A 23,970-nucleotide genomic window follows, 5' to 3' on the forward strand; every position below is an offset into this window, starting at 1 on the left:
AAATTAAACAATGCTAAAATACAAAATAGTGACAACACCAAATGCTGGCAAGGATGTGGACAAACTGGAATACTGTTACTTTTATGGTAGGAAAGTAAAATAGTATTATCACTCTGGAAAATAGTTTGGCAGTTTCTTGGAAAAACTAAGCATACAATTACCATGAAACAAATGTGAGAAATTTTTTTATGTGTAACCATTTCATCTTTATACTGGTTCATGAAATGTAACACATGTCAAATTATTATAATGCTGGTGCAGTAAACCCATTATTATACAAAGACATCCTCTCAACAATCTATATCCAGGTGATAAAACGTGAGTCCATTTTCTAACTCTGTGAATATTTTCTTCAATTCAGCATGTGAAATCTATTTCATTAAATAATTGTAATTTAGAATTGAGTCTCCTGTCCTTTGACATCAAATTAAACCATGGATTACACGTAAAGGAAAATCAGAATAGAAGACCCAACGATAACAACTGTCTTGTAACATCACTTTATTTTCAGCTACATAAACATGTTTCTCCGGTAATGTTACTAGCACAATTTGTTTATGAGGTTTTATAGTTTGGGGTAAATATATTTTAAAAAAAGCTTATAGTTGTATTATAAAAATGATTTACAGGCTATATTTCTCAGAAAGCAGGTCTAGACAGTAATCCTGCTGAAGAAAGTTTCTTATTTATCCTATGTTCTAGAATGAAAAGATATGAATAAAAAGTCTTCCGATCATAATGCTTGGAACCATCAAAGGAATGTTCAGTTTCCTCCACAAAGAGCCACCAGGATTTTTTCATAATCTCCCTTGGTTTCATCCTGTTGATTCAAAAATAAAGTACACTTAACATTACCCCAAATCATAATAAACATAAGATAGTTTTAATTATAGAAAAAAATATTCTATTTGTAGACATTAAATCAGATTATACATTATAGTACATCAATTACATGGGATCTTTGATAATAATTCCATTCATTTAATTAAATAATATGTCTAGCAGATAACTGATATTTCTTGATTGCTGTATAAAGAGCAACAGCTTTCAAGATTCAGATTAAGAACTTCTTTGAATTAACTGTTTTATATTAGAGCCACTATTTTCGAAGAATGAAATATAATCTCACACAGAATTGAATAACACAATATCATACCTAATTCACTCACCAGAAAGAAAGTTATAAGCTTGTGATTTTTTTTTTTACTTTTTCTTGGTAGATTTTAGTTATCCAAGGCAAATAATGAATTGAATTTAAATAGTTATCTATCTTTCAATAAGTTCAAAACTCCTGACTTCTCTTCCTGTCTTATTTTTCAGCATGCTAATGAGATAACATGAATATATATTTTAAACACTTTACATATGACAAAATTAAGAAAAATATTTTGAAATACGTTCCTAATCCTCTGACCAATATTCATCACAAAATAAATCATGATGTCTATCTACACTAGCAAAAAGTCTAAAATATTTAGTTGCTAAGCTTAAGTATAAAAAACTAAACATTTCCATGATTTTGGTTGAAAATGTACCTGGTTTTCCAGTAGAAAATTTACTAGTAAAATTTACCAGTGAAAGTTCAATTAACTTATGAAGTATGCACCCTGATATACTGAATGAATCTAATATATGAAATTCACAGATACAGCAAGTCAGCTCTTTTCTTTGAAGACTGCAAAAATAAATTTTACTTGTGGCGATGGCATTATGAAAATCACAACATACCAGAATGGCTTGGCAAAGAGAGATACCGTACATCTTCTGATAGAATGCTTTGATATCATTCATGTCGATTTCAGAACGAGAAACCATAATCCTGATCAATGTCTTATGACGAGTTCCAGCACCCTGTCCAAAATAAATAATCGTAAGTGCCTCTCATATTCAGAAAATACTCTTACTAAAGAACGTGGATTTTAAAGTGAAGCTCTTTTACTCTTCCATATAATTTCTAGAAACCATCTCCATATTAAAACACACACACACACACACACATACATACACAGCACACACGTGGTAATGAAATGACAAGAAAGCAACTGCTACATTAGCCGTAGATACAGAGAGCTTTTTACAACCTCCTAATTGGTCTCCTACCATCCAGACTTTCCTCCATCTAAACCACACAATAATTACAAGTAAAGAGAACTTTAGAAATTGTAAATCTGACCATCTAAGTCATGTATTTACAACACTTCCATGGTCTTCTGTTGCTCTTAAGGTGAAAACCACTTTATCAAGGTCATAATATCCTGCCTAATTCTACAATCTCTTCCACTGTGCACCATCACTCTAGTTAAATTTCTTGTCTTGAAAGGGCTGTGTTACACCTTTTGCTTTCAAGCCTGTGAACATTTTGTTCCACCCTTGCTGAATCTCCCCATCTCTTCCACCCTCATCCTCACTTGGCTCATTTTCACTTAAACTTCACTCAAACTTCAGGTTTTAGTTTAGTTGACAGCACGGCTACATTCATTTCAAATCTGGGGCACCTGTTTCCCTTTGTGCTTCCATACATATTACCAGGTATTCCTCATCACCAGCTAAACACCACGCCAGACACAGCAGCTGGGGGCAACACATGTGCTGCCTCCTATGTAACTGCACCTGTCATGCCTCTCATTTCATAGAGGCTCCTTAATATTAATTGAACAGTTAGATCTCTCTCTATGAAGACCTCTCTATCTTGGAGTTGCAAAGAAAAAAACAAAGACAACTTTATAACTACTCATTTCAGGGCTCAAAATATAAATATAGAAGTGATATCCTATATAATACTATGCATGCTACAGAGTAAGGTTAAAGTGAAATGAAGAAGTTTCTCAAAAACATCTTATATAACATCTTCTATGTCCATCATCATTGAATGACATTTTAAAAGATTTAGCTATTAATCCATGGCAAGAAAGACAGAACAATGAAAGACAAATGAAACTTAGAAAGAGGGAGATCAGAAAATTCACAAGCTTAGCAGAAGTGCATTACTAAAATTACACATTAAAAGTGAAAGTATATCACCCTTACCCCAATGACTCAGGTTTTAAGCAAATCACAAGTAAGCCAGAAATCACTTACAAGCTCATTTTACAATCTTACCTATTAAAAAAAAATGCACCAAATCTAACAGAAGTTTATTCTAAGAAGGTAATGTATCACCACTTGCATTCAATAGAATAATGATTCTCTTTAATGGTAAGATATTAAATGTGTGATTTTCTAACAAAATGAAGTTTTCTGTTCTCTCTACAAACATTAACTTTTTTCTGAGTAAAACGTATCAGCAGAATGGTACCTTCATGGCCTGATGAAGCTTCTCGGCAAAGAAAGCTGGTTTGCTTGTGGCACATTTTACTGGAAGAGAGGCAAATTTTAGTTGGCGTATCCACCACAAAAGAAGAAAGATGCATGTGAAAGAAACAAGAAATACAGAATTTTTGCCAACAGGATTCTATTCCCCATGTTGTTTCTCACTGCCACGCCCCCAACACCACCAAAAGGAGACATTTAGCTTATGAGAAGACATTGAGGACCCTCCAGACGATGATTTTGAATATCCTTTCCCCTGACATCCATCACCTATTTTACCTTAAATCCACCTAAAAGCAACTTCAATAGTTATTACTATCTTAAACATATTCATCTTGGAAATGGAGAAAACAGTAGGTGTTAAAGGCCTACAAATAAATACTTTCTTCATGTTGTAATAAGAACATTAAAACAAAAAAAAAAAACAAAACAAAAAACCACCCTGGGATAGGACAGACTTAAATATAAAGCAGCACCCAAATAAAATACTGGCACATGTCAATTCACGGTGTTTTTTTATCTTGCAACTTGAAGTGAAATTTGTGGACCAAAAGCATTCACATCAACCAGGAACTTAACAATGCAGGACCCAGGATCCATCCCAAAACTACTGAAATCAGAATCTGCATTCTAACAAAAATTCTGGAGGATTCATGTGCCTGGTAATGTTTGAGAAGCACTGCTTAAGAATATAGATTCTCCAACCCTAGTGGTCATCTGAATAACCTGGGATACCCTTAAATTTGTACAGATTTTCAGAAGCTAACCTAGACCTACTGAATCAGACTCCTGGACTTGCCCAAGATGGTACAGTTAAGCAGTGGTAGACCAGGATTTGAATTTACATTTATCTAATTCCAAATCCCATGCTCTTAATGACTATTCCACGTGGCCTCTGCAGTGTGCCCCACTTGGTGCATTGCTTGGCATAAGTAGGTGCTCAATAACTATATTCCACCTCTCCATATTTTTGAAAGGGAAGTAATATCTACTGTTATTAAAAAGGCTATCACACTGCTTTGTCAATCTTACATGTTGCCTCTATTTGAAACATAGATGCACCATCTCTGAGGACTTGTTTTTTGTTTTGTTTTGTTTTTTGAATTCTTTTTTCTTTTTTTTTTTAGGTATGGGGCAGCATCGAAAATACAATTTCTAGTTAGAAACTCTTTCAGCTCCAGGACTACATACCGATGGCTGTGAGGCATTTCTCAATGTCACCTTTCAGCTCCAGGTCCAGAACTTTGTTCATGTCGTGCTGACTGTACTTGGTGTATTTCTGAAACACTGAATATTAAGTTTAAACTAAGAGATGTACAAAACATCCTATTCTTTAGCAAACTTTAACAAAATCAGGGAAACTGCTTCAAAAAATTCCTTGGGATAACTGAACTTCAGCCACACATTTGAAGGCTATTTCCACAACTAAGCATAATATGGATACTTCATCTTCTCCTGGGAACATAACTCGCATGGCCATTTCGTACTCCTGTATCTTTTGGGAAATGTTTGTAAGTGTTGACAATAGTAGAAATGGCATGTGATTGACAACCATAACACTTACTATGGCAGTGCTAAGTGCCATAGCAAATGTATGTTCCTTTATAGAAAGATCTGAGCAGTAAATTTCTCTTAAGTTTAAGATGGGAAAACAGTGTGCTATTATAAGAAAATGAATTTTAGGTGATCAGCATGACTTTCTTCCTGCCTTGGCTTCCAAAAAGCACAGAGCTAACTAAATCTTGTGCTCGAAGGCTGGAACTCTTTTCTGGGTTTTTTTGTTGTTGTTGATGCTGTTATTGTTTTTTTCTGGAGTACCTCCATACTCTTAGCGGTGAGTTCGTTTTTCTTCATTGTAATTTTATTTGTTCTGTTTTATACATGACTTTTGTCAAATTTGTTCCAAATTTTTTAGATAAATAAAAATAGTGAAAATGATGAAATGATGCCCGATGTGCCAAAGTCACAAAAAGTGTTTCAAATACTATAAAATAGTGGCTGTACAAAGTTGGACAAATAGATCAATAGTTATAATGTGTGCGGAGCACTCTGCTCATTTGATATAGGAGTGACACTGATAAAAACACAACTGCATTTTTTCATAAACACATTCCAGAAATTTTTTCTTTTTTTCTTGTTACCTCTGCGAAGATGGGGATAGCTTCTGGTGGTAAGAATAGTAGTGAACACGTTCACGTCTGTCCCCTTTCTCCTTTCTCCTGCTTCATATAAAGCCTGTCAAGAAACACAAAAGTAAACACTTGACTATCTGCTGAAGTGGTATCTGCACAGGAATGTTAGGTCTCCTCAAAGGTTTTCTAGGCAGCTGTTTTGTGCCCCACACAATCAGAGCAGGCAATCTTGAGACTGCACGTTCTTTAAAGATAAGGACCTTATTTTGTCTGTCAAGTGTTGTCCTCACTATCTGTAAAGGGGCCTTGTAAACACTAAGACAAATATGTTTGCAAAATAAATGTTTTCTGAATTAATTTGCTTTAAGATTATGCTCTATATAACTCTAAGGAACTCTCTAAAAAAGATTTTTTACTCTTTTTTGTTCAAAGTAATTATTAGCAATACTTATAAATCAATACTTCAGGCATAACTTAGATCTTGCATTTTGATGTTAGAATTTCTGAATTCAAATTCTGACAGTGCAATTTAAAAGCTGTAAAAATTTAACCTCACTAAACTACTGATTTTTCCCTTTTGTAAATGAAAAAAGATAATCCCTGCCCTATTGTCAGGAGCATGCTCTGTTAACTTTGAAATGTTAATTGCCATCCTCCTGGATCACATTAATCCGTGTAGCCTCCATAAATATACATCTAAGAACCCTGATAGTCTTAAAATGGAAAGCAAATTCAGAAATGTCACCAGCAAATAAGAATAATTTTTTTATTATGGGCAATTATTCAAATGCTAACTCTTATTTTTTGAGGTGCTTGCACAATTTCTATTAAAATAATGAAACTTCCAATGTACCTAAAAAGTTATCTTGGACTTTTCAAGCAAATTGATGTGATATGTATGCATTTATTCAACAAAAAGTTAGAGTGCCTATTATGTGCAAAATAATGTCCTGGTACAATGAGGGAGGTGAGGGCAGATAAGTAAGTTTCTATAGTTACTGACTCATTGTGATGAATTTATATAGTGAATACAATTCCACAAGGAAGGCATAATAAAAATGATAGTAGTTTGGTTTTTTTTAAAACAGAAATTCCAGGCCTTATTAAAATGGCATTTTTCTAATGGTGCCAATGGGTTGGTATATAAATAACCAGCAACCTCACTATATGAAACAATATATTTGAAAGTATATAAATATGCTATTATAGTTATATTATTACATTAATCCAACAATATTTTTACAATATAAACTAACATCTACAAACCATTCCAATGTTCACTGTTAAAACAATGTTAGATGTGCTTACTCTTTTCACTTCTCTTAATAAAAAATTACTTTTCCCATTTTTATACCTAGTAAAATGAAAATTCAGAGTTTTCTCAACAGAGCAATTACTTTGGAATGAGAAATCAAATTCTCATTGTGGTCTTTTAATCTTCTCAAGCTTTATGAATAACGAGGTCTATTGAAAACTTAAAGACTACATTTTTTTTCTCTTGGAGGGTGTGTCTCATTCAGTGAATGAACATTAAGGAGCCATTGACCTGTGGGAGAATCTTGTATTTCCTTTCAAATGAAAAGCTTCAGGAGGTAACCCCACCTAAGGCAGGAGGAGTGACTCAAGCAGTATTTCGTAAGTGCTTGCTTACCCTGGCATCTGTATCAGCCAAGTCTTCATTCACACCAAGATCCTCACATCGGTCACCCTGAAAAAAAAAATCCCATTACAGCTCTACTGTAACATGTAATCACATGATTTACTTCATTCTCTTAAAACCAGATAACTAATATTCTTTGAGAAAAAAAGAGAGCTAAGGAAATCTTGTCATTTGCGACAACATGCATAAACTTGAGGGACACTATGCTAAGTGAAATTATCTAGACAGAGAAAGACAAACACTTCACAACCTTACTGATATGTGGAATCTAAAAAAAGCTGAACTTACAGAAGTAGAGCGTACAATGATGGGGCGTAAGAGGGTGGGGAGGGAGGGAAGGAATGGGAAGTTGTTGGTCAAAGGGTACAAAGTTTCAGATAGACGAGAGAAATAAGGTTTGAGTTCTATTGCACAGCAGAGTGACTATAGTCAATAACAATGCATTGTATATTTCAAAATAACTACGAAAGTAAATCCCAGATGTCCCACCACAAAAAGTCATGGATATGTTAATTAGCTTGATTTAATTGTATCATTGTATACATATCAAAACATCACATTGTACCTCATAAATATACATAATTACGATTTGTCAATTAAAAATAACAAGAAGGAAATAAACAAAAAAAGAGTTAGTTACTCATTTCTAGAGAAAGCAAGAAAGCTCAAATCTAAAATTTGACTCTTCATAAAAGAAGCAGCATTTCCTAAAGTATTTGAGTCTTACCTTAGCAAGGGAAAGCAAAGCCTTCTGAAAATCTCCAGAGGTGTCTGAGGTGATGTCTTTGGCTAGATCTCTCTTCAGTTCTGAGAAATAAGAAAAAATAGATTTTGCAGTAAACTACTGATAAGCAATGATAATAATATGATAATGTCTGACATCTCTATATTGGCTTATAATTACAATGTCATAATATACAATGACTGACTACTGGAACACTTCCATATACTGCCATCTTTTAATGAAAATAGAGAAATTAGAGGAGGCGAAATTTTGGATCATTGCATTTATTTCCTATAGGCAGTGGAAGCAATTTGGATAATATTGTGAATGAAAACCTACAGTCATAAAGCTTTTGCTAATAAGAATAAGTTGCATAAGTGCATCTTCTAAATAATTAATTCTAAAATACAGCATGGCAAAATTTAAGCAATAGGATGAATAGAAAGTTACATAAAGGGATAAAACAGAGGTACTTGTTGGAACACAAATTATTTACTTTAAAAATTATAAATATCTATTATATAATATAGTCTAATTATATATGTATGTGTGTGTAAAGAACCTTTTGTCTAGACACCTCTACTGAACTATGCAAAATAATGCTGTAATAGCAAAAAATTAAATTTGTGATTGGCTAGAAAAGAGGGTAATTTAATAAGCTACTACTTAATTTAATCAAGCTTCCGTGTAATAAGGACTACATCTTGGGTATAATTGAGAAATATGGATATTTACCTTTGTAAACTATGTTTTATCAAGCAAAAAAATAATAATAATGCCTCTTTTGATTATTATCACTGATACATGAATCTAAGATAAACACTGGTAATGAGACAAAAATTGTAGAAAATGAGGTTAAAAGTTTCCTTATTTTGATTCCTTTATTAAATTGCTCTGAAAATCATATACAAGAGCTATTGTATTCTCTATTCTTGGTATGAGAATCAAGCAGAAAGATCCTCTATAGTGCCACATATTAGGGTGGGAAAACAGAAAAGCCAGAGACTTGGGGAAACTAGGGAAGGAAAATAGTAAAAAATTTGCAGCTATCCTCTTTTAGTGCTGAGCATATCGTTTAAATGAGATGTTTCATTGACGAAATAAAAAGAGCCATGACTAGTCTTTCATCCCCATGAATTTAACTAGAGATAAGGAGTAATTGAATCATTTATGTTCACAATGGTAAAGATTTTCAACAGAAAATTATAAAATTATTCTTTACCTTTTAAAGGACAAGAAAAGAATATTTTGTTTAGAGGGTTTTCTTGGTATAAAAACAATAAAACATTTTCATAAAATGTTATAAAATAAATCTCAGAATAATAGAAAATGTTTTTAGAAAATTATTTAAATTCAGTGCCCTGATTGAGGTTTCCATTGCAATAATATGTAGCCATTTGTCCTATAAGTACATTTTCTGTTAAAGTGGAAGCTTGATGAGGCCTGGGATATTGTTTCCCCTGTCAGCATCCTGGAAACTTGAACATGTCCTGATCACGGTGTGTGCATTCAATAGACATGTGCCAAACAATAAAGAAATATTCAAATATGTAAGGTTTCCAAAGCCTCCATAATTAACATCCACATTCAATTTTAAGAAAGTACATCAAATTTCCTTTCCAACTAAGGCACTTGGACTGTTGGATATTACAACTTACCCTCTCTGTAGACTCTGTTAATTTCCCTGATTTCTCTGTTATTTCTTGATGCCAAAATTTCGATCAGAGTGTCTTCATCAGTTCCAAGGCCCTTCATTGAAAGAACAGAAAAGAAGAAATGTAGAAAAATCTTCATTCGAGAACACCAAGTAGTTTTTGTGTCCCAAATTTGTTTGAATCTGTCATTTAGTAAAATTCACTCATAATATTTAATAATTACAATAAGCTCTATCTATTACATTGCTCTAAAACAAAATGGGTTTGTAGCCAATACTTGGATGTAAAAGTATTTTTAAAACTGCAGATATGTGACTCATGCAATAACATCACGATGAGGGTGTTAGTACCAACACTTACATTTTCATGTATGTATTAATTCATTCACTGAATTATTAATTTATTCATTCATTGAATTACCACTGGTTGACAAGCATTATACTAGATGTTTAAGGTACAATAGTCAGCATAACCAGACTTGCCCTATACATTCTCTCGAGGAAGGGAGTTTTGCTTAAATCGGGTGGTTTACCTTCATAGCAGCACGGAGTTCATCAGCATCAAACTGAGCTGGAGTTTTTAGTAGAGCCAAGGCAACTTCCTCAAGGTGACCAGTAAGGGCTTTCTTCAGAGCTTCATCCAGGGGCTATAAAAAAGAGATTAGCATAAGGGCTTTTAAATGGTTATAACAAAGGTGGTATTCCTGATCTTAGGTCATCTTTCTACTGATCTTTTAGAGTTGAATTCCTTTCACATAGAAAAGCATACCAGATATTTAGGAATGTAATCTTAATATTTTAGATCCAGAGGGATTAGAATAAAATTTACTGAATTCTTTGATAACCTCTTAAAGGATAGGATTCTTAATCTTTTATGCAGGGGAGAAATTGCAAAGCGCAAAACATAGGCGCTGTGTGTTAACAGAAAACAGTAATAAAAATACCTTAAAAACAATGTATTAATAATGTTTCCAACCTTTGCGGTTTTCATTGCTCAAAAAGCACTATAATCAGACATGGCCATCATATAGTTTTCTAATTGCACTGCTTAAAAGAAAAAAAGAAAAAAAAACCTATATTTGATATAAAAAATATAAAGCTTACTTTTAAAGTAAAATATTATATAAATTTTACATTTAGGCATTAAACAGCTCAGTTTGAACTTTAACAGAAGACACATTTCAGTCAGAACATATTTCTTACTACCAATAGTAATCTTAACGTTCAAATTAAAGATTTGTCTTCAGAACATCACATCTGCAAAGAACTTACAGTAAGACAACCAATGTACAAAACGAGTACATTTGATAAAATTGATTCAATTGCAACAAAGTGGATAAATACTGCAATCTCAGCCTTGGATGCAATGGGACAACAACAGTGGTTAGAAACTGCAAGAACTAGGTAACTACACTTCAGAATCCGTGTTTAAACTTAAATACAACTGAAATTAAATATCTACCATAACCACTGTAACCTACCTTTCCTTTTTCCTGGAGGTATGCTGCTTTGATCTGTTGACGCTGAGCATTGTTTCTCTTAGTTAGAATGTCAATGATGGTCGCTTCATCCACACCTGGAAAGACAAGGCCACCAGACTTTAAAATCAATTTTCTTCATTATCAATTGACATAAAACGATTTATTATCAAGACACTCCAAATGAAGTTCTTAACAAACTAAGAAGTATATCAGCCTAGGAAATAGATGCTACACACATATTAAAGGGATGACATTCCATTCATTGGAATGAGGAAGGAAGAGGCCATTAATTGTTTCTGGCTCTCCATGTTGCAGTGTCTGATCCTATGTCAAACCCTAAATGTGAGAGGAGGTGTTGATTTCAGCAGAGTTTCTGCTAGAAATGAGCTGGTAAGGTTATCTGTTGTAGCAGCAGAGATTCCACTGATTTTACCAAAATTTCCTAAGTGCTGAGAAAGGCAATATATCTTCATTTGATTTAAAAAGAAAAAAAAAATCTTATCTTAAAAATGAGGCAGGCTGTTTGCATCTCACATGTCTGTGTTTGGGTAGCCAGACAGCCATTCTGAAACGTCCGCCAGAGGACTGTTTAGAGGAGACGCGTTACCTTTCACTGTGATGGCTTTGTGCAAGGCAGCGACATCTGAGGATGGATTGAAGCTAGGGTAGGGGCTCACCGCCGACCCGGGGCCGCCTTTGGATGCTTTCACGGTTCTCTTAAGGATGAGAGAGAAATCAATTAACATCCATTCACTCATATTAGTTTCTCTTTTAATATAGTAACTAAGTTATTTTATTGTCACTCTACTTACAACGTATTCCTGCTCTTCATTGTCAATAAACCAGGCCTGCTTGAGGAACTCTGAAACCATTGCCATTTTTAAAGAAGTGTCTGGAAAGAAAACAGGTAGATGCTTTTACAAAACAAACCCATCACACAGGACGCAGCATTGTGGGCACCCTGCCCTTTCTTTCCAGGATCACGCTTAGGAGCATAATAAAATACGAGACACGAGTTTTTTCCAAGGAGGGTCTTACCCTTGAAAAGAACCTCATAACCTCCACTCAGAAACTGTGCTTTTTCTTGGCATATTCAGTCCTCAACTTTAGGAAACAAGTAAGTGTAGAGGCTGGAGAGAGAGGTGCTGGTGATCCCTTCACTTTTCTAAATTTACAAACCACTGCCATATGCCAAGCCCTGAGGTACAAAAACATTGAAATATCATCCTTTGCCTCAGGAACTTAGAGCCAGTGTGTGCTCTCTCCATGGGAAAACACAAAATCTGAGAAAGCTTCTTAGAGGGGGTGCTGGCTGATCTGAGCCTCTCTTGAATTGAGTCAAGATTAACCTGGCAGAAAAGTTAAAGAGAATGACATGAGAGAAGTTTGTCATGTTTGGGAAGCTGGGAAAAAGTTTGCTGGAGCAAAAAGTGTTGGCAGAAGCTGGAAGAAAGAAGTATAAATGTATCCCCAAAGCTCTGGAAAAACGTTAATGGGTTTTTAAAAAGAAAGCAGCATGACTCTCCATTTATATTCTGAAAGATCATTCATCCTGTAACGTGGAGAATGGCTGCAAGATGGGCAAGATGGAAAATTAGGGATCATTTTAGCAGGCTGTTAGAGAAGCTATGTAGAATTAATGAGGGCCCCCACAAAAGCAAGGGCTAGAACAAAAGCTTAGTGTTGACTTTTTTAAGAGAAAATAATCTGTGACGATCAGCCGGAGGGGATTCAGATTCAAAACTCTATCTGAAAAAGATATCCAGGTGATCTTTCTCCCTGAATAATTTAGTCTCCTTTTCCATTCCTTGGTAAAAAATCATTTCAGCACTTGGAGTAAGTGCCATTCTTGCATTTCTTCCTGTCTGAGATCTCTAACTTCTAGTCCTACGTATATTTCTACACAACACAAAAATCCGGAAAAAGATTATTTTGTGCAGGTTTTTTGTTCAAACAAGCAGCATTGCATGAAATTCCAACATGCATGCTCTTTTGGCAAACTCTATCTTAAAGGAAATTTCTTGACTGTTATTGTGGTTTGGCAACATTTTTATTTAATATATATATATTTTAAATCTGAAGTATGTTAAAACTTAATGTTCCCTCCACATACAAAAAAAAACCCATCAATAACCCGTTTTGTCTAGGGATGTGTTTTTCAAAGCCCATGTTCAAGGTCTACACTGAGCTATCTCCATAACCTTCTGTTTCACCCATTTAGACACTATTGTCATGAATACTTGTGAGGGAGGTTGGAAAGATAATCTTGGCCGCTTTAAATTCTTCATACGAAGCTAAATGTCTCTCATTAGAAGTAAAACCCAGAACCTGATTCCTTAATAGCATGTTCAGACAACGTATTTCAATCCACACCTGCTAAAAAACAACCGCGGTTCCAGGTAATGAGATTAAATGCATGAGGGAAATAATATCCAAAGCAGAAACTCTCTCCACTTAATAACCATAATGACTGTTTGAATTACTATTCTGTCATCTGCGAGAAGAACCAATATATTGTGCATTCATTTACAGTAATCTCTTTTCTCCAGTAATCAGTACATTTAAAGTTGTTTCCTCAAGTAAAGTTATGATGTACAATTTTGCACAAGATTTTAGTTCCACTTACACTTTAATGTGGTGCAACCACATCGAGTTTCTTTTTCCAGCCGTTAAACTGGCACACCCAAATCTTTAAAGTAACTCTGGCAAAGTTTCAAGTGTTAGATTTTTCCATTTTCATCATCTCATCCAAGCCCTTGATAAAGTAGAATCCCCAAAATGAGTGAAGTAATTGGTCACTTGGCAAAATATTTAGCCATCACTAATAAAAATATGTTCAATAATACCATTCTTTTCAATTAAAAAAGAAAAACTTCAAAAAAAGAGCAAGGCTGAGAGTAAAGATAGTGTCAAATATAATATTAAAAATGAGTCTGATGCTTCAAAATAAAATTTATAAAAACTTTACTGTACGTTGCTAGCTTTTTCACTTCCTCAAAAAAATGCTTGCATAATGCATCAATTTGTTTTAAAAATTAAGAAAATCTAGGAAAATTATATTGCTATATTAATTTCATAACACAAATAATAAAAATAAGGGGGTTGAATAATTTATTTAACATAAGAGAGTACTCCTAGAGGAAACAGCTTTGTTACTTAAATCTTCTGAGTTCCTACATTTTAGTCTGAAGTATGTGGATGGCCTAAAAGCATGGTCTGGGAAAGAAAGCAGCCAGAATAGAACCTTTCTCAGGAAAGCTATTAGAGAAAATGGAATCTGAATTCAGCCAAATAATATCCACTAGATCTTAGCAAAGCTTAAAGACAAAAGAGTCACAGCAGGATGTAAGAGATTGCTCTAAAGGAAACAGATTTTATTATGCCCTGTTGATGCAATGTCCAAACGCCAAGTGCATGTATTAACAGAACTTCTGAATAATTGTAACACACCTTACAAATACCACAGCAAAAACTCTTGGCCAAATTTTATGCTAAACCATCCTGCCTGTTCAATACCTACACTATGCGTGAAAACCAGACTAACTCTATGAGTTCATGAAAGGCCTTTTTTTTCTGACTTTTTGATTGCAATGGTTAAAGATTGCATTAGGTTTTTAAGAGACTAATTCTATTGACTTATTTCAGCTCAATATAGATTTCAACTAGCTACTAGTGAGCCTTAAAACCAAATTTACCTCAGTGCTTAGCATCAGCCAAGTACACACAGGCTGACCTATATGAAAATTAACAATATTTCACATTTCCTCTAATTGATCATCTTTTCGTGAATATGTGCCATCTACTAATCTCAGCCTATCTGTGGATTAAATGTGCAGCTTTTGAAAGATTAGCATTTTTTGTTGTTGTTCTGTATATTTATGTGTCCTAAGACTGTCCCCTTCATTTTTTCATCTTTTTCAGCCTCATAAAAGCTATTTCCAGAATCTGTGACAGAGGAAGCAGAGTTTTGTGGTTCATCATGCCTTTCTGGTTACTAGCTAGAACTATCAGAGTTCCGCAATTATAGCAGCAGCACCTACTAAACCTTGCATGGAACAACAGCCTTGTCATTATTGTCCCCATTTTCTAACTGGGAAAACAGAGTGTAACTTCCAGGCAGTCTTCCACCTAGTAGTGGCAAAAATCTAGACATAAATCCATGCCTTGTGATTCCACAGAGTTACATATTCTTTTAAATTAGTGACCAAAAAGACAGTGACAAGATCAATGTCATTTTTAGTAACTCACATTTGAGAATCAAATTCATTAACAGTCAACTCATGGAGACTGGCAGGCTTCATCCCAGCCCTAGGGAGTTTATTTTTAGGTGCTTTGCATTGTGCAGTTTTTCCTCTAATATATATTTCGCAAGTCTTTCTGACACCTACTCTTGTGAGAGAAGGCAATTAGGTTATACAATGGCATGACTTATAAAGAAGTAATTTATGAAAGGTAGTTCCATGAATGTTTTGCTTCTAGGCTTTTGGGTAGGTAGTTCCCGTTGCCTGGAACAGTGTCCTCCACACCCACTTCCCCTTGCCTAACTAAATGCTACTTCTAAGTGAGGTCTCAGCATAAACCTCCTTACATTTTTTCAGAAAGTCTTCACCGCTCCCTGAGCCCTGGATTGGGTGACCTGCACTTTCCCAAAGCATCTTGCCTTTGCCCCTACCATTCTGCATGATCACTTTCTATCGACTTACTGAAATCCCTGGCAGCATTCCACAAGGACAGTGCTAATATATTCTTCATCGTGTACCTCCAATCCCTGGCAAAATGCATGGTACTTAGTATGTTATTTAGTATTATTGAATAAATAAATAGAGTAACATTGCTAACATTTTTAGAAAACGCATCTACATTAATGCAACAAATATGTTCTACCTACAACTATAGGATATAAAAATAAGAACTGAAATGTTCTGGGCTTTGTTTTGATTCTCTTTAACTAGCAATCTTCCCGCAAGAAAACATTTAACTTCTCCAGAGGGTCTTCTTCACTGATAAAATAAGACGGTTAGAGTAAACAGTATCCAAGATCCATTACAGCTCTGAAGTGACAATCTTAAAGCTCACTTCCAGTAGATGGAGGTGAAGAAAAATTCGCATAATGAAAGAAGGCATTATGTAAATTGGATCTGTTCTCATCTTCCTGATAAAAATCTGTCTGATTTTAATGGAAAAGGAAATAATTTACTTCAAAAACCATTTATGGTTTATCACTGAAAAACAATCGGCCCACTACTGGTGTAGCTCTGTTTTTAAATGGGTCAAAAATGGGTCAAAGAGAATTAAGAACACACTGCTCAGCCAGCAAACATCATATATAGAAATTAATTTTTGCAGACCTTTAGATTGAAAAAGTATTTAATAAACCTGAAACTCTACCGTGTCTCTTAATAATGTTGTTATTAATTATTTTGTCAACATCAGTCAAATGTTGGATTTGTGGCTGAGCCTCAGGCGAGGGTGGTAATGTAACTTCTGGGGAAGAGGCCGTTTAAGAATTATGAAACCAGCATTTTACCACATTTGAATCATTTGCAACATGCTCTCTCTTACAGCTACCAAAATACATTCCTGTCGATGGATTTTTGACACTGCTTTTTCAAAGTAAATACACACTTTTAGGCATAAACGAGACAAGGAAAAACACATCTGTCTTAATTAGCTAGCATTAAACATTAGAAATTAGGGCATTTAATTAATATTTTAATACGTTATGAGAAAAATCCCTGACAGAACATTTGTAAAGAACAATAGCCAGATACATGGCTACAATTCATGATCTCTCACTTGCAAATATACCAAACACCAGTAATAACTCTTCAGATTTGCTTTGTGCTTTTCTAAGGAGTTTTTTGGCCATTAGCTCATTCAACAATCAAGATGTTACTAATTAGAATAGTTTTTAGAGGGCCTCACTGGCATTCCCAGGGGATAACGTATCAGACACCACCCAGGAAATATTTCTTTTCCTCTTAGGTTTTCAAACGAGCCCTTGAAAAGCCTGTCTGTGACACAGAGACCAAAGGAAAAAGAATGTGGCCACACCTCTTTAAACGAGGTGAGTAATAACCGGACCTTCTTATGGTAAACTGCAGGAGTAAACATAACATTAATTTCAAAATGTTAATCGTAAAGGGCATAATTACCACTATAAGGTCTGAACCTATCCAGTTTTCTTTCAAATGAGGAAAACAAATTATGGAAGTCCTGCTAAACTGAAACAGTTCCCTGCAACCCACCCCTGCCACTTCTGCTCTACTGCGCCCCCCTAACACCCACCGCCACCGTGATTTATTTCCCTGTAAGACACACACTCTCAGAAACTCACATTCCAAGAAGGAGGAAAGGAAAAACACATTCTTTTAAGGCTACCAGAGGCACATTCTTTCCTTCTTTTCCATGGTACTTCACCAAGAGGACAATGAGCCAGTATTAAGCAAACTTACCATATTTTTAAAATTGTGTTTTTTAACTGGTAAAGTGAAACACTAGAATTTGTGAGTCCTAAAATATAAATATGCAATGGACTTTGACAGAAAGATTTATCAAAGCATATTTAATGCAGCTAGCCATACTAGCCAAAAGCAGTAACATTTAACATAGGGATGAGAAAAGTTGTCAAAACTAGCTAAAAGAAAAACCAAGACTTACCTTTTTTTCTTCCTTTTTCCAAAGAACTAAAGAGAGATTCTTCTCTGAAGGTATCACACTGGAAGCCTTGGGCTTCTGATTTTATAGGACTTGCAAGGAGGCCACACCTAGCAACCAGAAGTTAGTAACTGGCTGCCTTCTGTTTGAGGTACAAGGCTCAGCTTGGTCCGGAAACAAAGTGAAACAAGTCTTGCAAAACTACTTACTAAACCAACTCAGCTGACAGCACAGAGGGAAAGAAACGGAAGGAGATTTTTTTTCCTCTCTTTATTTTGTACTTTTTCTTTTTTCCAGAGAAGATAAAATCCAGTAGATTTTCAGATATGCAGTGCTATTTGCCCCAATCCTAATGCCAATGATTGGCACCTTTTTTAGTTAAATCAGTTGTAGGATAAAAAATATATTGACTTCAAAACTAAAAACAGAACAAACGAACAAACAAAAACCTCAGGTTTGAATACCAACTCCATCACTTATTACTATGTGAACTTTGGAACATTTATAATTTCCCTAAACCTCTAGGCTGCCCAACCTCTAGAACTCTTGTGATGAGAAAGAAAAAGATAATTAAATAAAATCTGTTTTTCTTTTTTTTTTCTGTTTTCATTTATATTCCTAACTTCAGTAATGGAAATATGGAAGTAATCGGAATATCCCTGCATAGGGACACTCTTAATAAATGAAGAAAATCCTCCATGTACTTTTTATGAAATATAACATCCTAAAAGAAACATATAGCTTCATTTTGTTTTGTTGTTGTTGTTACCAGTTGCATAAACTGGGTGGAATTGCTTTATATATTTGGATGTGTAATGCATTGGTAAACCTATAATAGCAGCAATGAATGTGGTACTTGTGGCAGAATTTAAAAAGTTAGAACAGCATCTTTCCAAAATTAACTTCCAGCTGTAACTCTAAAGTCAAGGGAAACTCCCAAACATAAAAAGAAAAGAAAGTCATTAATCAATAGGAATATTGCTGTGAATAATCTGTTGGACTCTTTTTTTCCCCCTCACACAATAATAATGACAAGCGAATTTGTGGAAGTAAAAGAACACATAAAATATAGGGCCGAGCCCGTGGCGCACTTGGTAGGGTGCTGCGCTGGGAGCGCGGCGACCCTCCCGCCGCGGGTTCAGATCCTATATAGGACTGACCGGTGCACTCACTGGCTGAGTGCCGGTCACGAAAAAACGACAAGAACACATAAAATATGTTACCATTAACGGCTAAGAGATAATCATGGGTTAAATGCTTTAGGCAAGTGAAACGCCACATACTACAACAGCAGAGAGAAATGACTCACCACTCTTCCTGTTTCTAGAAGATGATTCATCAGCGCCACATTACAAATAAAGAGAGAACATAAACTTAAGGAAGGCAATGAAAAAGAAGAAAATGACAGTTAAAAGCAACGACTACATGTTACATTTTAACAGCATATTTAATTTTACTCCTTTATTGCAGAATCTGAGAGTGCAGAGGAAACCTAACAGTGAGAAAAGATATGGAATCTCTAACATACATCTCATATCTTAACAGAATAAAAGTGTTTGTGCAAGACTCTAGCAAAACATCTGATTTTAGTCAGGTGTTTCCCGTGCTTGAGGTTAAACTCTATCAAGTGTTCTTTTTCATATGGAAGAAGAGGTATATTCAGAGTCAGCAACAGCATTTCACTGAAATTTCAAAATGCCCCCACACCTTTCTCACATTCACTAGAGCCAGTGAAAATCGTTTTAGTTTGTATTTCTAAGGTTCTCCAGGTTAAAGCATGTGGAGAACTAGTGTTCTAAAGGGTTTTTCCTTTACTTCTAGATACGTCAAATAATTATCACACACACACACACACACACACACACACACACACACACACACACACACACACACACACTGATTTATTGGGATTATTATTATTATTTCTCAGTTATTTTCAACATCACATGAAATAAGGACAAAGAAATATTTTTTTTTTTTCAAATTTTACCCTCTCAAGCTAATGAAGTTGTCACATGGATAGCTCCAGCCAAAGGAATGCACCTTTGCTGGGCTCAAGGGAAAAAAAGACATAATTATCTGTGTGCAAACAAGTTGAAGGAAGGAATTTCATTTTCTTAGCACATCTGACGTAGGGAGGTGATTGGTTAAAACTGTGACAGATTAACACTTTGGTAAATTATCTTGCTTTTCTTGATACGGATTCAACAAGAAAGAATGAAGGATGTCAACCTGTCCTCAACAAAATAAGCCAGGATTTGAAGTTTCTGAGACTGGAATTTCCTTATCCCCATGTACTTTGGAAGGAAAATAAAAGTTTCTCATTAGGTAGGACCCCAGTAAGACAATTTTGGGATTTGAAGGCGCAGACACATTTGGAGCAGTGTGTTTTGACCTTTAGGTCAAAGTTATTAGTGGATTATGAGATCAATTTACAGTGTAATGACCAATGTTTAAAAATATAAAATAGTAAGGAAAAGAATAGGATGAAACAGAACAAAATGGAAACCATCAGGAATGTTTCACATATATATAAGGGTAAGTATTATTTTGTGAAACCTTGTTTACAGTGTTATATGTTTGATTGCGTGTGTGTGTATGGTATAAAGATAGAAATGTATTCCAACTGAATATTGTGCTTAAAAATGTTTGGAAAAGACTAACGATGACTTCTAAAGTGGATATGCCCCAAAGAGGTAGAAAATAAAGGCTGTGTCCTTCTAATTATATAATCTAGAGAATGCTATTACATCATAAGGAGGCGTGTATACATATAAATATTAAAATATTGCTTGTATTATCAAAAACTGAAAACCCTATTTCTGTCAAGAGAGGAACGTATAAAAAAGTGATATAATATGAATAAACTAGATATATCAACATGAATAAATCTTGCAAATGTAATGTTGACTAAAAAGAGCAGCTGGCGAGGGACAAGTGTGATACCACTTAAGAAATATTGTTATAAGAGCATGATTGGAAGGGATAACTCCAAACTCTGGATAGGAGTTAACACTGAGGAGAAAGGCAGAGGAATGGCATAGACTATGGAGTTTTCATAAAATGTATACCTTTTAATTAATTCAAAAAAAGATTTGTGAAATAAGTAACATCTGTTAAACATTAGTTTTGGATACAAAGGAAGGCCACAATAAAAAAAACATTTATTATAAATAAATACTGTTATTATATCTATTAATAAATATTATATTTATTATATGCCAATACGATTATTGTGGCCTTCTCCATAACTTTCTGTATGTTTGAAAATTCAAAATTGTGTGTGCTAATGGAATCAGACATTGTGTCTGACTTTTTTTCATTTGTTATCCTGTTTGTAAGATTCACCCATATTACTGTGCACATTATTATTGTGCATATTATTATGTTTTCATTATTCTCATTGCTCTATGTATGAATTTATCCATTTTTTTCTCCAGTCAAATATTGGAATGTTTCTAATTTCTGGCTATTATAAACTGTACTACCATAAACATTCTTATAAATATTATTGGTACTTTTGTTAGGTGACAGGCTGTGTATGCATTCAACTTTAGTCAATACTACCACATTGTTTACCAAAGTTGTTGTACCACGTTACACTTCCAAATAGTAGTAAATGAGAAATACACTTAGTCTTTATCCTTGTCAACATTTGTCATTGTCTTTTTCGTGTTAGCAGTTCTAGTGTTGTGAAATAGTATTGCACTGTAGTTTTAATTTGCTTTTCTCCAATGACTAATGAAATTGAGCACCAATTTATATGTGCATTGGTCCTTGGATATGCTCTTTCTTGAACTGCCAGTTCAAATTTTGACCCATTTTTCTACTGGATTATTCACCTTCATTGATTTGTAGGCGTTACTTATATGTTCTAGATTATTTATGCAATGTTCTCAAGCAGACAAAACTTATCTTTGGCATTACAAGTAAAGACAGGAATTACTCTTGTTGGCACTAAGGCAATTCTGCGGCTCGGGTAATGTTCTGGTTTTAAATATGAGTGCTGTCTACACGAGCATAGCCATTTTACGAAAATTCGCTGATCTGATTTTTACACCTTACTTTCTGTATTCTAGCTTTCAGTAATGCTCATATTTAAAAGAAAAAGAGTAAGATCTTAAAGTAGATACCGTTGTCTAACAGTTTCCAATTTGTTTATTTTTAATTCTTTCTACTTACAAGTAAGCAGTGTTGTTGTTTATTTATTTATGATAGTGACGTGATTTCCTTTTTAAATAAATTTACTTGCACACACACATGCACACCCCTTATGCACAAAGTAATTGACCTGATCTGAAGGGGTCATTGCAATCTTGGGCCTAGGAAGAGGACACGTTCTCCAGAGTATAGTACATACGTGAACCTGCTCAAATGCCTCCACGTCAGCATGATAACAGAGAGGACTGACTTCTCGGGGCATGACAGGAGTCAGCACCAATTGCCATGGTCTTGAGCCTGAATGCAGGCCCCACTGCTAGCTGACCATCAGCAACTGAGATCACCCTTTTCAAGATTACCTTTTCAAGAATAAAATCGTGCTCTTTCCCATTTTATTAGATTTTCTGAAATCTTATATTCTGATAGTCTGGTATGACCCAAGGATAAGAGAAAAAGTGCTGAAAACTCACTCATAGTGAATTTATTGCTTATTCTCAGTGTGTGAGTTTTGAGGTGAGTTTTAATTTGATTTTTAGCTTAAAGAAATGTTAGATTTCTTCCTTCCTAGTGTTATGATTCAATAACTACCAAACAAAAACAGCTAATAGACTTGTGCTAAACTCTTATCTCTCTGCCTCTCTACATTTCCTCTTGTGGGTGAAAAATCTTAGAGAAGATAAAAACTCAAATTCAGTGACAGGTTAGTATCTATTACCATGTGACTTAGGTGAAGCCAGTGAATGATTTGGTGATTCAATCATTACATGTCTATGAGCAGGATCATGCTAGGATTAGTAATTTTGTGTTTCACAAGTCTTTTTTATTCCTGAATATGGTATCTTCATTTTTCAATATATTACCCTAAAAGAGAGAAAAAGAATTTGTCACATTCACTATTACGACAAATTTTATTCTAATAAATTTTTAAGAAGTTTTAGGGGAGGAAAATTAAGATGTGTGTTAAGGTCGAGAGACCTCAGGTGTCTTCTAAGACTTAAGGTCTTAGGTCTCTTATTAGGTCTCTCTTTCTAGGTTAAAGAAGAGCAAAGGAGTTATTTAAATCAAATTTGAAATCCCAGCTTATGTATCATATATTTCGTACACAAATTCTTATATAACCATTGGTAATCTATGATTTCAGGATGATTTTTTATTCTGGCTTTCCAACTATCTTGTAGCGAAACCTTTTGATGAGAAAAGAACAAATTCATAAACTCATAGCATCACAATGTTTGTTTGAATAACAGATATTATTCAAAAGTCCATTTGACAGAAACTCATTCACTGCTGATAGAAATACAAAATGTACACAGCCCTTTGGAAGATAGTCTGGTAGTTACTTACAAAGTTAAATATAGTCTTACCATGAAATCCAGCAATGATGCTCCTAGATATTTACCCAAATGAGCTGGAAAACCTATGTCCACACAAATATTTATAGCAGTTTATTAGTAATTACCAAAAATCGGAAGCAACCAAGATGACCTTCAAGAAATAAATGAAGAAAGAAACTGTGGTACGTTCATACAATGGAATATTATTCAATGATAAAAAGAAATGTTATCAAGCCGGGAAAAGACATGGGGGAATCTTAAGTACGTATTGCTAAGTGAAGGAAGCCAGTATGAAAAGGCTAAAAACTGTACAATTCCAACAATATGAACTCTGGAAAAGGCAAACTGTAGGGAAAGTAAAATGATTAATGTATTCCAGGGGTTAAGGGCAGGGGGAAGAATAAATAGGTGGAGCATAGCAGATTTTTAGGGAAGTATAACTATTCTGTATGATACTGTTATGATATATAAGAACATTATGCATTTGGCAAAACCCATAGAACTGTACAACATGAAGAGTAAGCCCTAACGTAAACTACAGCCATTAGCTAACAACAATGTATCAATACTGTTTCACCAATATAACAAATGAACCACACCAATGCAAGATACTAATAGTAGGGGAAACTGAGGGCAGGGGCAAATGGAATGTACGGGAGCTCTCTGCAGTTTATGCTCAATGTGTCTGCAAATCTAAAACTCCCTAAACACTAGAATCTACTAATGAAAACAGAAAGTTCAGTTGACTATATAATTCCTAAGAGATATTAGGACTATATAAGTTTTAATATAATAATTTAAAAACCATTATATAATCAGAACCAATAAATATCACATGCTTTCTATGCCTGGCTTATT

At 34.6% G+C, this 23,970-nt stretch overlaps 1 protein-coding gene across 1 annotated transcript; it reads right to left on the reverse strand.

The window, feature by feature from the left end:
* Positions 1–484: 484 nt before the first annotated feature.
* Positions 485–17,783, reverse strand: ANXA1 (annexin A1). Its single transcript, XM_063080842.1, has 13 exons — positions 17,621–17,783; positions 11,773–11,852; positions 11,568–11,676; positions 10,961–11,055; positions 10,013–10,126; positions 9,484–9,574; positions 7,829–7,908; positions 7,093–7,149; positions 5,451–5,544; positions 4,501–4,596; positions 3,296–3,354; positions 1,729–1,851; positions 485–820 (listed from the first exon to the last, which is right to left on the reverse strand). Exons 2-13 carry the CDS (start codon positions 11,836–11,838, stop codon positions 764–766), a joined length of 1,041 nt encoding a protein of 346 aa, XP_062936912.1. The 5' UTR covers positions 11,839–11,852; positions 17,621–17,783; the 3' UTR covers positions 485–763.
* Between the last annotated feature and the right edge of the window lie 6,187 nt (positions 17,784–23,970).

This window comes from Cynocephalus volans, chromosome 16 (genome assembly GCF_027409185.1).
Source record: "Cynocephalus volans isolate mCynVol1 chromosome 16, mCynVol1.pri, whole genome shotgun sequence".
NCBI lineage: Eukaryota > Metazoa > Chordata > Mammalia > Dermoptera > Cynocephalidae > Cynocephalus > Cynocephalus volans.